The sequence below is a fragment of the Corapipo altera genome, unplaced genomic scaffold (assembly GCF_003945725.1).
Source record: "Corapipo altera isolate COAL_440 unplaced genomic scaffold, ASM394572v1 23, whole genome shotgun sequence".
Taxonomy (NCBI): Eukaryota; Metazoa; Chordata; class Aves; order Passeriformes; family Pipridae; genus Corapipo; species Corapipo altera.
In genome coordinates, this window is record NW_020884878.1 from 16,380,502 (window position 1) to 16,395,111 (window position 14,610).

Sequence of the window (14,610 nt, forward strand, 5' to 3'; positions counted from 1 at the left end):
AAACGAAAAGAAAAGAAAAGAAAAGAAAAGAAAAGAAAAGAAAAGAAAAGAAAAGAAAAGAAAAGAAAAGAAAAGAAAAGAAAAGAAAAGAAAAGAAAAGAAAAGAAAAGAAAAGAACCCCTCTTTAGACTCCCTCTAGTAGAGGGATGAGGTGGGAAATCATTAAACAAAAAGACCATGCCACTTGTGGGATGAGACTGAAAATATCCAGGGAAAGGTGATAAATGGCTTGAGTAGGACAAGAAATGATCTGTTTCAAAGTAGACTATGAAGTTCCATAGTCACAGTACTCTTTCAGTTTGCTAGAAAACATATTGAAAGGAGTAAGTAGGAACTCAGTCAGTTTTCTTCCAGGTCTTACATGAAGTGCCTGGTACAAATCAAGCTACTTCAGAACTTTCCACCAAGTAAATAAAAAAATATATTATAGCAAGGGAGAGCTGATGCTTTTCACATTTCAGATAGGTAGGAGAATCTAAACCACTGTCACTTCAACCTGTGTTTCTAGAAAGCATAATATTTCAGATAAAGACTGTCTCACATAGACTACCAAAGATGTAGTTCAAACTGGATTGCTTTCAAATGAAATTAAACCAGAAGATATGCCCCAAATGTCCAGGGACATCCAGTTCTTGGAACTGGAACTATTCTGAAGGAAAACCTCAGCACAGATATCAGGGTCTCAGATTCAACTTTTCGTTTTATAGCTATGCACTTATCTGACCACACTATGAGCCAGAGCAGTTAGTTCTGCTGTCAAGAGCTAACTGTCCAGCTTTTCCAGAAATCCATCTTCCTCTCAGAAATGTACTTGAAAGAGTAAATGAAGTAGGGGCATAGAGGATGAATTATTTTTTCTCTTATTCAGTAGCAAAAGAAATGCAAATTAATGTAATTTGAAAGGGTAGAGGCTACTACAAGAAGGCTGAGAGATCACTCAAGAGAATGATAAAGGCGAAAAATATAAAATATGTAGTGTGTGGATGAACTAGCGAATCCTGATAAGAATCCAGTTGCTTAGTGCTGTCTCAATTTTTAAAATGCATTAAAAAAATCCAGGCTACAGCTATCTTGCTAAATCATGCATCCCTTTAAATGACAACTCCTTCCCACCTCTTGCCTTCCTTCCTTTAATCTTCTCCTTTAAAATATTACTCCAATTAGACTTTATTTTCGTGTCACGGACACTCTTACTCTACAGCTTCTCTTTAACTAGTTTTGGGGTTTTTTTCTCCTGTAGAAAATGTAGTCGGTGCATGGATGAATGAACAGGAATATCAGGCTTGTTTTGACATACACTACAAATCTGGCAACACACAAAGAATTTTTTGCAAGAAAAGTGAGTGAACAGAGAAAAAAAAATCTCACATCTAAGAACTAATGAAAATTTAGGGACTGAAACATCCCAGTTTTGTGTGAAGACAGATTTATTTTTAACTATTCTGAAAATTTCTCTGAACTGTCTCAAATTTGATAGGTTTATTCTAATTGAAACAAAAACATGTCAGGTGCTTCCTCTTTCTGAACTCTTGGTCCAAAATGACTCCAACTTCATCACTATAAGTATTTATTTAGATACAGAGAAGTCTCTCACCAAGACCATGAAAGCAAGAAAACAACATTGTCCAAGCATAGCCTGTTTTCTTGTAGGTACACAAAAGGATGAAAGCTTGTGAGATAACAGAAGGGAAGCAGTCATGGGACCTGTACCTTAGAGCATAGCAAGAGATTTATACCCTGACTGAGAAACACACTGTGATGACCAACTTAATGAGTCAAGCATCAAGAAGTTGGCTATCAGTACAGCCTATGGAAAACGTCATCTCCTTGTGTTCTTGAGAGAGAGTAGAAAGGGAGAAACTAATGCAAATAAATCATAAATAGTTCAATGATTTTGGCTGAATCATGACAGATGAATTGCAGATAGCAGCCTCAGTACTAACGCAACTATTTGCCATCTCAGGAACTTTGTCTTAGATACCTGTACTGGGCCACTGTTCAGTCTTACTGTTCAGTCTTACTGTCCAGTAAGAGAAACTCCAGTAGCATTGGAATGACACTAATGATGAGAGATCATCCCTAATGATTTGGATTATTTCAGTCGCAAAGTTTAGCCAACCTTAGCTCCAAACTAATTCCTTTTTACCATTTCTCTCTAACCCTTGTCCTCGCAAGAAAGGAGAAAGCTCTTGTTGCAGGTCACTGAAATGCAATTGGATGCTATATTAACCAAAACATCAGTGCCTAAATTGTAAGTTTGTTGTTATTTCATTTTCTTTAACTTCCTTGTCCTTTTTTTTAAGTTTCAAAAATGCATCTTTAGAGTTTTTTGGTCCCATTGGGCTAGTTTCAGTTAATTTCAACTTAACTGAAGACTGTGTTTTAAGGAAAGCCAATATTCTCTCACTTTGCTCATTTAATGAATATCCAACTTTTATTTGTGCTTTTCATTGAGCAAGTAATTATTAGTTGAATGTATAATCCCTCTACAAGTAATAAAACTTAGAGACAAGCATGGAAATGCCATTCAAAATGCAGCCCTGCTGCCTGAAGATTGTACCATGTGTGATGACAAGGAAGATACACTAGCTAGTTTATAAAACTTGCAAGCATTAGGCTGCAGCACTGTGTGGAAAACCAAGTACACATGAAATTGTTCATTTTACAGACAACACAGTGTGCCCAACCATGCATGTGCTATAAATATAACTTTTTTTTAACAGTACAAATAAGTGTGTTTCCAGAATTGACCTGATCCTATGCAAAATGTACAGGGTTCCTCAGCTAGTACTACACAAGTCTGACATGAATCACAGTTTCAGCAGTCTCCAGTTGAAACACACTGGATTAGCCTGGGTCTATCCAACCACAAAGTGTTTTACAGAGTTGAATTTCTGCTGAACACAGGTTTGGTCTTGCACTCCGTACAAGAAACTATAATGCAAGTTTGGTCTGTGAAAGAGAACAAATTATTAATTTCAAAAGCTACTCCTTAGTCTTTTTTTTCAACCATTAACCATAGAGAAAATGGGACTAATAGGGATTGGTTTCCTGTAGTTATTGGCTCATTGAATCTTTTTCTGAATCTGAGGCATTCATAATACTGCTGCATTATATGGATATTCTGGTATTTTACATGAATTGAGATCAAGCCACAGTTCTTTCCTCTGGAAGGCCTGGAACCCTGCCCTTTTCCCTTGTTTTTTTTTTGTTTGTTTGTTTGCTTGCTTGCTTTTTTCCATAGTCACGTAGGATCTTTACTTTTTTGATTTTTGCCCTTTTTTCTAAATTCAGCTAAAAAAGAAGGGAGAAACCTGCAGACACACATAGTATGATCCCACAAGCCTTATTTTCACAGAGAGAGGCTGAAAAATTCATCATCTACAAACAGACAGAAATTGAAATACACGTGCAAAAAGGAAAAGGTGTCTGGAAGATAAAGGTGTCCTTTCTCCTCAAGGTATCACTGCATACACTCAATACTAGCCCAGAACATGAGATTAATGATGACTCCATAAAACCATACATCTTCTAATGAAAACACAGAAATATCTTCATCCAAGGCAGAAGCAGAAGGTACTGAGGTAGTCTTTCAGTGTGATTTATTTTCACTTTTAAAAAAAAATAAAAAAATCTCTAAAGCATTGAGTTGAATATTTTGTTTCTTTACACTAGGGACTTACTACAGCAAGTAATGTAAGAAGAAAATTTATTCATAGGGTTCTTAGTGACTGTAATTGGCTGCCAACTGGATTGGAGGTATATTACAAAATAATTGATGACAGAGGCAGAAGAAAGATCCTCAGCTGGGCCTTTCCTAGCCCACTTTCCTCTCTAACCAATAGATAGCAGAGCTAGAATCTAACTCAGCATATCTGTCATGGCATTATTCAAAATGATTTTTTTTTCACAGAAATAAGGTTAATAATTTGCACACACTTCATCAAAACACCGACAAAGGGCCGTGTTGAATATGTGGTAGAGAGCATCACAGCATAGAATCCTCACATTTAAAACTTTCCTCTGCACTTTCTGAGGGAGTGGAAGAGATTAAATCATCCCCTTAGAGTAATTCATTAGTCTAACGTCACATAAATTAGTATATAACATCAAGTTAGGGTATTTCCTATAATTTGAGTTTGTTTCTTTTGAACAACTCCTACACAACTAGTTAGTTAGTGAGTTAGTACTGTACAACCTAGAAAAGAAGAACTGAAAGTTGCTTAGACTTCATACTGGAAACCAGTAAGATCATGGCTTGAACTTAGACAACAACATGTAAATAAGAAGAATGTCGTTAACACTGGAATTCTCTTCTTGTGCTCATTCTGCCTTTTGTAACCATACACATCATCATAGCTCAGCTATCTTATGCACTGTCAGTATCATATACAACAATCTGGTTTTCACTTAGAGTGAGTTTGACCTTTTAGCATAGTGACATAAAGTATCATGAGGCTGTGATTTGCCAGTGGCAGGATAAAACATGTGACCTCAACAGTCTCAAGAGTGTCTCAAGAGCCAGTTGTTCACTATTTCTGCTGGATTTAGGGTGATAATTTCCAAAGAGATAATGAATTGTTCCACTACATTTTGACTTAAAGTTAACTAGGAGCTGTCATTTTGGTTAGATGTCAACCTTTGTATCTGCAAACCTAAAAGAGAAAATGAAATTCAGATGATGAAAAATTAGGAGGCAAGCATAAGGTCTGAACAAGTACTTGCCTAATCTTCCACACTCCTTGCACTTCAACTCCATATCTATATACACAGTATCTGGGATGCGGCTAGTCACCTCTCCTTTTTGTAAGCTCTGTGTGAAACTTCTCTCCCCTAAATATTTAGAAAATATCACAAGTAGCAAAACCCAAGTTTGTTGTTGTATGAGTTTGTAACCATGCAGAATCAGGATTCACTTAAGAGACCTCTGAAATGGCAGGATCTATGTGCATCATACCACACAGCTGGCGTGGTTATACTTCCAGTGTAAAGGACCACCAGTTTGTTTTCCAAGAGACACAATACGCATCACCAGGCTGGTCAATTTACCCTCGAGATGAAGTAACAAAGATTTATACAGCAACCAGTTGTGATTAAACATTAGTTTATAGGTACAGATACTCTTACAGAGAAAAACAAAAAGAAAAAAAATATTTACCTGTTGGGTAGTGTTCATTCACTGGCCAGCTGTCTACCTGAAGGGTGGCATTGCCACCATTCCTGGTAAAGCGTACTACGTGGTATTTGCCATCATTTACAGGTGTGCTTTCCTCTTTAATAGAGATATCCACTGTGCCAATATTGAAGACTACACCAATCTTGCCTTGCTCCTAAAATAAAAGAAAAAAGAAACAAATGTTTTTAAATTGCTGGCGATTAGGAGCATGTTCTTCGCCCATAAATCTCTAATGGGCAATTATGCCGGTAGATGGCACTGAAGAATACACAGAAGCATCGTTTTGAGCTTTGTCAGGACGCATTTCATTGGCTCTGCTTCAAAATAAACACTGTGTTTCACACTCTACAGCATTCAGCTGAAGACAGTGACTCATTTGTTCCCGTAAAGCATCACAGAAGACAGGTGAGAAATAAGGCAACTAAAATCAGGAAATGTGGATAAATAGTTATTTGAGCAACATCTCTACTGATTATTACTAATCACCTGTTATCTGAAATATAGCCACAGTCAGCCTGTATCCCACCAACTGTTTTGTTCTGTTATTCTGCTTGGGAAACAAACAGTCCTCACCCCAAAACAAATAACTGGGATCCAGCAGGCAGAATGCAGCAAAAATATGGAATTAGAAGGGCAAAAAATTTAATTAGCTGACTTTGACAACCTGAGGGAACCTAATTGCTAAAATACCTAAAAGACAAAAACAGCCAGTCTTTTGCTTTTCTACATCACACAGCACGCCATGCCTAACCAATAACACAGTCTTCCATATTGTTTTCCCAAAACTTTCCATCAGGTACTGACTGAAAGAGAAGAGCAGGCAAAGCCTATTGTACTAGCCACAACACTTCTTCCTACAGCTCCCCTCATGTAGTTCAAGCAACAACCATATTCAGTGACCTTAGATTGTAAAATACATGCCCAGAACATCTTCACATTAGATATCCGCATTTAATACTACTGATTTAAACAGTGCCAGAAATTCTCGTCACTGTACAATATACAGTTAATGGGAATGTATCTTCAAACACTCAACAAGGAGAGGCTGATGTCACTCAACAGTATGCTAGTGTCAACAATTAGGAAGGCATATTAGGTGTACTGCACAGATCCAAAATCAGTGCAGAAAGGAAGCCAATGCATTTGCTAGCCACCAATACTATAAAATTGGCAAAACTCTGCTGACGGTCTTCATAGAAAAAGCAAGGAAGAAACAACAACAGAGAGTAGATGGCCATGCTGTATGCAAATATACCTTCTTCAAAAAAAACCTGACATATACTAAAGGGGTGCGAGACAATTCTGTTATTGTTACTGCCTTACATACGCGCTTGGTGGGCATAGGACTCCTTCAGGGCTGTTACCCTAACTTTACTACATTTGCACTAGCAAATCTCAGCAATAAGAAAGAAACCTCTCCTCTTGTACTTCAGGGCCACCTCGGATTCCTCTCCTGGATTTACTCCTGTCTCCTGTTATCAAAACTCCATTTTCTTAAAATGCCTGGACGTATATCAATTTCTTAGAGAGGCCCTTTTTGATTCCTGCTTTACCTTACATTTCAAAGTTTACTCATACCAAAATATGCACTACAACTTCCTTGTATCTTCAGTTCACTTCTTTTTTTGACATTTGTTTTCCTAACACCAAATCCCCTGGTATCAAACTACAACACTGTTATTAGTAAAGGAAAGCAGACAGTCTTGTAGCTGAAGAGGTAATGAATTGTAGTTCAACTACTTGAAGTTTAGCACTGCAACTGTAAGCATCTTGGTTTTCCTCTCATTACAATGGTAAATTTTAGACTCTGCTAAATGTAAGTATGATAGGAACAGTTTCATGTACTGCATGAAACATGCAGTTTCAAGCACTGTTATGCTTTGGATGGACTTTCCTTTAAGACATCAGTATCATCTTCCTTTTTACACTGGAACATGAGGTAAGTGGATTGCTGCTCCCAGCAGATTCACGAACTCAGATGCCATTTGAAAGCAACCAACCTTTCTTCTCTAATGTTACCCCAAAAATAAGAGAGGTTTCAGTGAACAGAGATTTATTTCAGGTAAAAGCATTGCTGGCACAGATTTACCCCTTCTTTGATATGTGATCTCCCAACACTGTTTTAGTGAACCTTTTGCTGGTAAGTATATAATTATCTTTACTTGCATAGCAATTAGCAAAGAACAAGTGATTAATTTTTCCTCAAAGATTCAAATACTATCTACTGACCAAGTAACCAAGATACTGATACTGAGGTTTTGCAAGGTGCTGCCCTGTCATCAGCCTCCTGGACAACCTCTAATACAGCTTTTTCAATTGCCATCAATACATCAAACTCCTTTTGCAAACTGTGGCTGCTCTAATAAGAGTCTACCTTGGTGAGCAGGTAAGATGAAGAGCTGCACCTTGTCTAATGGAAAAGATCTCCACCACCACAGAAGAGGAAGGGATTGAGAGGTATTCAGCAGAGTGAATTAAGCCCTACAGGCTTAGTGAGGCAAAGATTTTCTCACTTGCAATTGGGAAAGAAGATGGTGGGAAGTTCAACTAATCTCCCCTGCAGAACAAGAAAATGTTTCTGATCTCTCCTTTGAGGAAAAGGAAATAGAGCCTTTCACCATTCCTTTTCCTGGGGCTTGAAGAAAAAGACCTATTTGAAGGTCTAATGATAAGATGGCAAACTGGGAAAGGGATAAGATTCTGGAAGTAAAGGACTGCAAACTGCCAGTTGCCTTTAGCCTGATGGAGAGAGAAGGGAAATGAGCAAACCGATGCTGTCGTCATTCCAAGCAGATTGCCCACCCCTCCCAGAGCCAAGAGAACATAGCCCTTCTAACACTTTGTTGCAACTAAGGAATACAAAAATTTGTCTGAAAAAAACCAACGAAAAACCCCCATGGGCCTGATGGAAGGCTTACTCCAGCTCTCTTCAGATAACCCCTGGGCAGAGATCTTTGTGACTCTTTAACAAAAATTTTGCAGAAGCACAACTTTTAATACTCTTATTTGGACTGAGTAGAATCTTGTAATGAAAAAGGTTTTGTTCCAGTTATCAGGATAAAACACAATATAACACAATATAACACAATATGCAGAAAGTAGGGCTATTGAAGCCAAACTGCACACACAGACTTCAAGATACAGTTTATTCATGGTATTTTATATCTCCAGGGCACCAAACACTATGAAAAAAAGCAACAATTAGTTTATGGATTCCTGGAAGGAAAAAAAAAAGTAAAGTAAAGCACAAAGAAAATCCTCCAGTGAAGAACAGTGACCATGGACACAGGGGGCAAATCCATGATTTATTTTCAACATCTATTCTAGTTTTCTATGTTACAATACCTCATTAAAAGCAGCTTTTACCAAGACCCACCTTCCTTCTAAATCTCGAAGACAAGCTTTACCATTAAACTTTAGCACTTCATGATGGACACGACCTTTCATTCCTTTCCCCACACATTCAGCTAGGGGATTTTTTTTCCGCATTACAATACAAAGGTATTGACTAGACCAGTAAGTATGTGACAAAGAAAGTTTACTTTAGAGTGACCACCTTTAAAGTTTATTTTGCAGTTACAGAAAAAAAGTCCTAACCATACGGCAAGGAAAAAGGTGAATGCAGAGCCACAAAGAGCATACAAGTTACATGGTCCAGAAGAGCTCAAGAGAATTTAAACATTTAAGTGCGAATTTTTTCCTCTCTGTATTGGTATTTACTGGGCTGCCCCAAAAACTTTCCATAAAAAGACAATGATTAATTAATGTTTTTGAAATCTCGAAGAGACATCAAGTGCTGGCACTATATCTTGGAAAACTGGGAACCATTTTATTTATAAATAATGAGGTGAAGTCAGCATTCAGTCTGTATTTTACTTCTCCTTTATTTAAGGTTACTGAGCCAAATAGGATTTTTAAAGTTTCTCAAGAATTTGACTTGTGTTGATTTGTCCCATAAAATTGCTGCCCTAAAAAGCCACATTACTGTTCTGTTGCTTACAGACTTTCTGGAGATAAGCTTCTGTCATGATGTCTCTAAGACTTCAGACAAGTAATTATGATCATATAATGGAATGATTGTAGATAAATTATAAGAACAAAAAAAAGCAAAGTACTTAAAAAAAAAAATTGTACAAGGCCTCCCCTTGACCTCTCTATTCTACTCAGGCTCCTGGCAACAGTTTGTCATTATATGCATTGTTATCAAATATTTTGAACATTAATAAACAATACAGGAGCTAATCTACAAGATCAGGAAATCTGCAATTTATGCCCTTAAGCATTATTTCCTTTAGGCAACCTTTTCTTTTACATTTTTTGTTAAACAGATTCTTCACCTGGGACAGAGGAGTGATAGTCACCTATCTTTCCAAGCTCTATAAACCCTGCAAATCCAGACATATTTTACTTAAACACTGGTGATATCCTCACAATCCCAACCTTTCAGATCTGAGAGCAACAACAATTCAAGAGGAGCAGGTCCTAAGCTTTTCTCAGCTTCTACTTTCAGCTCCTCCAAAACCAACTCCTTTCCTCTGAAGGGATTTGAGGAACATTTCTGAGGTTTGACATTTTTGCAGGTATGTTTTTTTCTTTTGTTTCCCTCCATTCAAAGAGAACTAGAGCCTGTCTGCATGCAAATTATCAGGCCTTTGCTTTCTCCATGCTGTGCCTTTACATTCTGAAGGGATCTGTCTTTCTGTTGCAGATCAAGTAGAAAGAAAATAAAATGGGGTTGGCAGTGGTTTTGTAAGATGAGCAGTTGGAGTGTGTTAGAGGGACACATACATGAACAGCCACATGCACTCTGTTCTGAAAAGGGCTTTACCATTAGGTTTTCTTTTTCTTAATCTAAGATTCAAATAATCCACACTGAAAGAACATGTTTGTTCCCTGCATGCAGAGAGCATTTCATTTCAAAACCTGAGAGAGAGAACTCTGAGCATTAGGACAAATCCTCCTCTCAGTTGCATCAATATGAATCAATAGCTATTTGTTGAAGAAACTCAATTCCTCCTGATGCAAGTGAAAGCAGAGTTTATCCCAGTATCTTCATATTCTTTTGCTTATTTTTCTGGAGATAAATGTAAATTAAAAATAAAGCATTTATAAAACATACCTGAAACCTGACTAGAATCCTGGAGTAACTGTATTTTCTCACACTCATTTTATTTCATTATTTTTTAATAGTCATTACTGCACAGACTGCCTTCTCCTCCCACCCCGGCTGGTTCCAGCATGGCTAGACATCAGCCCAAACCTGGCAGACAATACTCCTAGTAACTCCTTCTTGCAGATCACTGCTGATTTTACTGCTCTCACTTGAAAGCAATACAAGCTCTTTTAGTAATATAAGTCATTTCCCACTGTAGGAAGGTTTCGTAAACTTTTTTTCCCCACAAATGCCACATGAGTACACTTCAACTGTGCTGCCCTCTCAATTCAGGAAAATTGCTTTGTTTTCTTATAAAGTCAAGCATTGCTCTTCCTGGAATGACTTTCTTCTAACTTAGGCTCCTCACAGTTACAGTCTATGTATTTAAAAAGAGATTTCTCCCTCTTTAGAATTGTTTTCACTTTATTCTTAAGAATTTATTTGCTTGATTTCCTTTGGGGTTTTGCTTGCCTGGTTGTTTTTTCTTTTTTGCTTTGCCTTAAACTTGATTCTGGATGTTAGTCCAGCTGAAGGATCACTCACTTTTGGTGGTTTACGGGACTTAGCACAACAGCGCTAAAGGGGGTAAGGTATCTAGGAGAGCCAAAGGTATAGATGTATATTCCACAGAGGATATTCACTTATTACTACAATATCAAATCACTTCCTGTAAACTCTCACTGCAAACAATAACTCAGAAAGTTTTTTGCTCATTAGAATCACAGAATATGCTGGTCCACAGGGATCATCAAGTCCAACTCCTAGTCCTGTACAGGACCATTCGCAAGAATCACACTATGTGCCTGAGAGTATCATCCAAATGCTTCTTGAACTCTGGCAGGCTTGGTGCTGTGACCACTTCCCTCGGGATTCTGTTCCAGTCCCCAACCACCCTCTGGGTGAAGAACCTTTTTCTAATACCCAACCTAAACTTCCCATGACACAACTTCAGGCCATTCCTTGGGTTCTATCACTGGTCACCACAGAGAAGACATCAGTGCCTGCCCCTCCTCTTCCCCTCACAAGGAAGTTGTACAATGTAATGAGGTCTCCCTTCAGTCTCCTCCAGGCTTAACAGACCAAGTGACCTCAGCTGCTCCTTGTATGGCTTCCCCTCAAGGCCCTTGACCATCTTCATTGCCCTCCTTTGGACTGCAGTGACCAAAACTGCACATAATATTCAAGGTGAGGCTGCACCAGTGCCGACTACAGCAGAGCAATCCCCTCCCTCAACCGGCTGGTGATGCTTTGCCTGATGCCTCCCAGGACACAGTTGGCCCTCCTGGCTGGCAGGGCACTGCTGACTCATTGTCAACATGCTGTTGACAAGAAAATAGTAAAAAACAGCATTGTGCTTAGAGGACCTTTCTGGGCTGCAACTAGAACGAAATGCACAGCTGGACAGGTCTTTCCAGTATGTGTGTATCAATGGATTTAAGAAGGTGAAATATTAGAACCTGTGTTCAGCACAGAGTATAAGGCAGTTAGTTCTACTCCTCTCTGGCTGGTCATATTTAGTATCGTTTTTAATATCACTGAGGGGTAAGTCTGAAATCAGGATTAAATATGTACAAAACTCTAGAGCTCAGTAAAGGGAAAGCTTATTGGATGAAGTCTTGCTTTACTCAAATAATAGTGAAAGGGAAGGAATGGTCAAGTACAAGTATGGCCACCTTGGCAAATATGATAATCAACAGAAGCATCAAATGCTCTTAAAGAAATGACAGGCACTGAAGCTCAGCTGACTTGGAAGCTTTTAATCAGGGTGCCAACACTCTACAGTCACCTTGAAACAAGAAAAAATGTTTTTTAAGGGGAAAGGAAGTACACAGGTCAGCTAATTTTGGCTGATTTTTGAGGGTTGTTATAAGGAACAGTAGGTAATTTTTTTGTTTTATACTGCTTGTTACAGCTTCTTTAAGGTGCTAAACCAGATCTACTAAATGCCAGTTACAAACCTATTCATCAGAAAGAATGACATGCACAGAGGATAAAATAAACAGAAATTATTACCCTTTGGGGGCATGGTTTTTAAAAGAAGCAATTCTCAGAGATACATAATTTATAAGGCTAAAAAGGACAATTGATATAATCTAGACTCCTCTAAAATTTTATATGAGGCAATATATCTTGTCTGAATTGATTCTTTGTTAAATTATAGGACATATTTTAGAGTAACACTTATTTGTGATTTGAACATTTAAAGCTGAGGAAAGAAGCCTTGGATTCATTGCTGTTGCTTCTTTGATGAGATTGGCCCAGCACTGAACATGGTCAAAAAGGCAAGTGGAATGACAAGAATTATAATGAAAAGGAACGGTGTACAAAAGGAAAATCTGTTATAATTTAATGGTGGATCTTTGACTTTAATTCTTTAACACAGTACACAGATCTTTACAGCCCATCTCAAAAAGAAAAAAGAGGAGATATAGAAAGCTCAGAAAAAGTATCACACTTGAAATTGTGTATACTTAGAATCATAAAAAAGCAATGATTCAGCATTATCTCCTTACAATTCAATGTTTTGGGTCTGGTTGCAATGGAGTTCATTTCCCCATAGCATCCCACACAGTGCTGTGCTCTGCACTGGTAGCTAGACGGGTGTTGACAACACACCAGTGTTTTGGCTACTGCTGGACAGTGCTGGCACAGCATCACTGCAGTCTCTCAACATTCCTTCTCCCATCGAGGGCAAGATCCTGGGAGGGCACACAACCAGGCCAGCTGACCCAAACTAACCAAAGGGATATTTCATACCATATGACATCAGCTCAGACATAAAAGCTAAGGAAAGGAGGAGGAAGGGGGGGAATTTGTTGCTTACAATGGCTGCCTGCTGAGAAACCACTCCGTGTGCTGAAGCCCTGCTTCCCAGGAAGTAGCCAAACATTGCTTGCATACTCTTTGCTTCTGTGTGCACAGACTTTCACTATTGATTTAGTAAACTGCCTTATCTCAACCTACAAGCTGTTTTTCATTTTACTCTCTCTCACCTGTCCAGCTGGGAAGAGGAGGGTTAGAGCAGTTTCGCTGGGACCCGGCATATAGCCAAGATCAACTCACCACATTTAAGGAACTACAAATATATAATAAAATAATTTTGTAATTATGTTTAAGCAAAGAAAGTACCTTCTGAGAAAGTACATAATTGAATTGTGCCAGTCACTGTCATGGGATTTTTCAGATGCCTAAAATACGCTCAAAAATAGACAAATACATGGGAAGAAAGTCAATCAAGAGCCATTGAATACAATGCAAATATAACCTTCTGCTCAGTACTTCCTGAAAAGCAGATATTTTAACTTTTACTTGCTATACTGAAAAACCATCTAGCATCATACATGACTTGTAAGTCTGTGTTCAAGCCAAAATTTTCTTGAGGTTCTTACTGATTCTCGTTCATTTTATGAAGTGGCAAAACACTGAAACTGAGAAGGATTAATGAGAATCTAATCTTTTCCATTGAAGTTTTACAAAAGGTAGTCTAGATAAACATTTGTCAAGGTCAGGCTGCTGTATTTAGTCCTGCCTCAGAGCAAGAAAATTCTAAAGCAGATGACTTAAGGTTCCAGCTTCATCTTTCCATGACTGCAAACCTCTTTCCCCAGCTTTATAGAGCATAAGAGAAAACCACCCAGCTCTCTCAGTTTCTCATTTGGAACCAGGTTCCTTCATTTAAAATTCCCCATGGCCCTGTAACTCCCTTAATTTACCTATACTTTTCTTCAAAAGTACGTACCAAAATTTTTTAACTTCAGTTTACAGAAATTACAAAATTACTTGTTTTTTATGCTCAAAGACCACATAATGTCTTTTGGCCACAATCTTACCATAGGGGTTCATATTTGAGCCTTATTCACCATGGCAAACAGTCTAATTCAGGAGTGCTCCCTGGGAGTGTTCCTTTATATGGAAAGATGATCTCTACCCTTTGTTTTGAGATACATTACATTATTTAGCTCAAGTAGAATGTATACCAGTTTCCTTGTTAAGAGCTTAGCAGGCTTTCCAAACTGTCTTTCTTTTTGCCAGTTGACTGTTTTTGTGGGACATAGACTGCAATATAATACTTCTTTAATGGCCCATACTACAAGAAGTTGTAGCACAGCAACACAGTGCTACTAAAGCATGTCTTACTCTTTTCTGTTCTTGAATTTTTTTTTTAACCAAACACCTTTGCAGTATTACAGAAAGAGTTACGAGTGGGATGTGAAATTGCCATTCTCTTGCTTTACCTTATCTCCTTCTCTCCCATCGTCTTTCCCTCTTGTCTACTAAA

General features: G+C 38.1%; 1 protein-coding gene across 23 annotated transcripts in view; it reads right to left on the minus strand.

The window, feature by feature from the left end:
• NRXN3 (neurexin 3) overlaps positions 1-14,610 on the minus strand; it is a 1,012,014-nt gene that overhangs the window by 130,498 nt on the left and 866,906 nt on the right. For all 23 annotated transcript variants that reach the window (XM_027638371.1, XM_027638372.1, XM_027638389.1 and 20 more), the window contains one exon: positions 5,159-5,330. In XM_027638371.1, the coding sequence (XP_027494172.1) occupies positions 5,159-5,330 (172 nt within the window). The remainder of the gene's footprint in view (positions 1-5,158; positions 5,331-14,610) is intronic.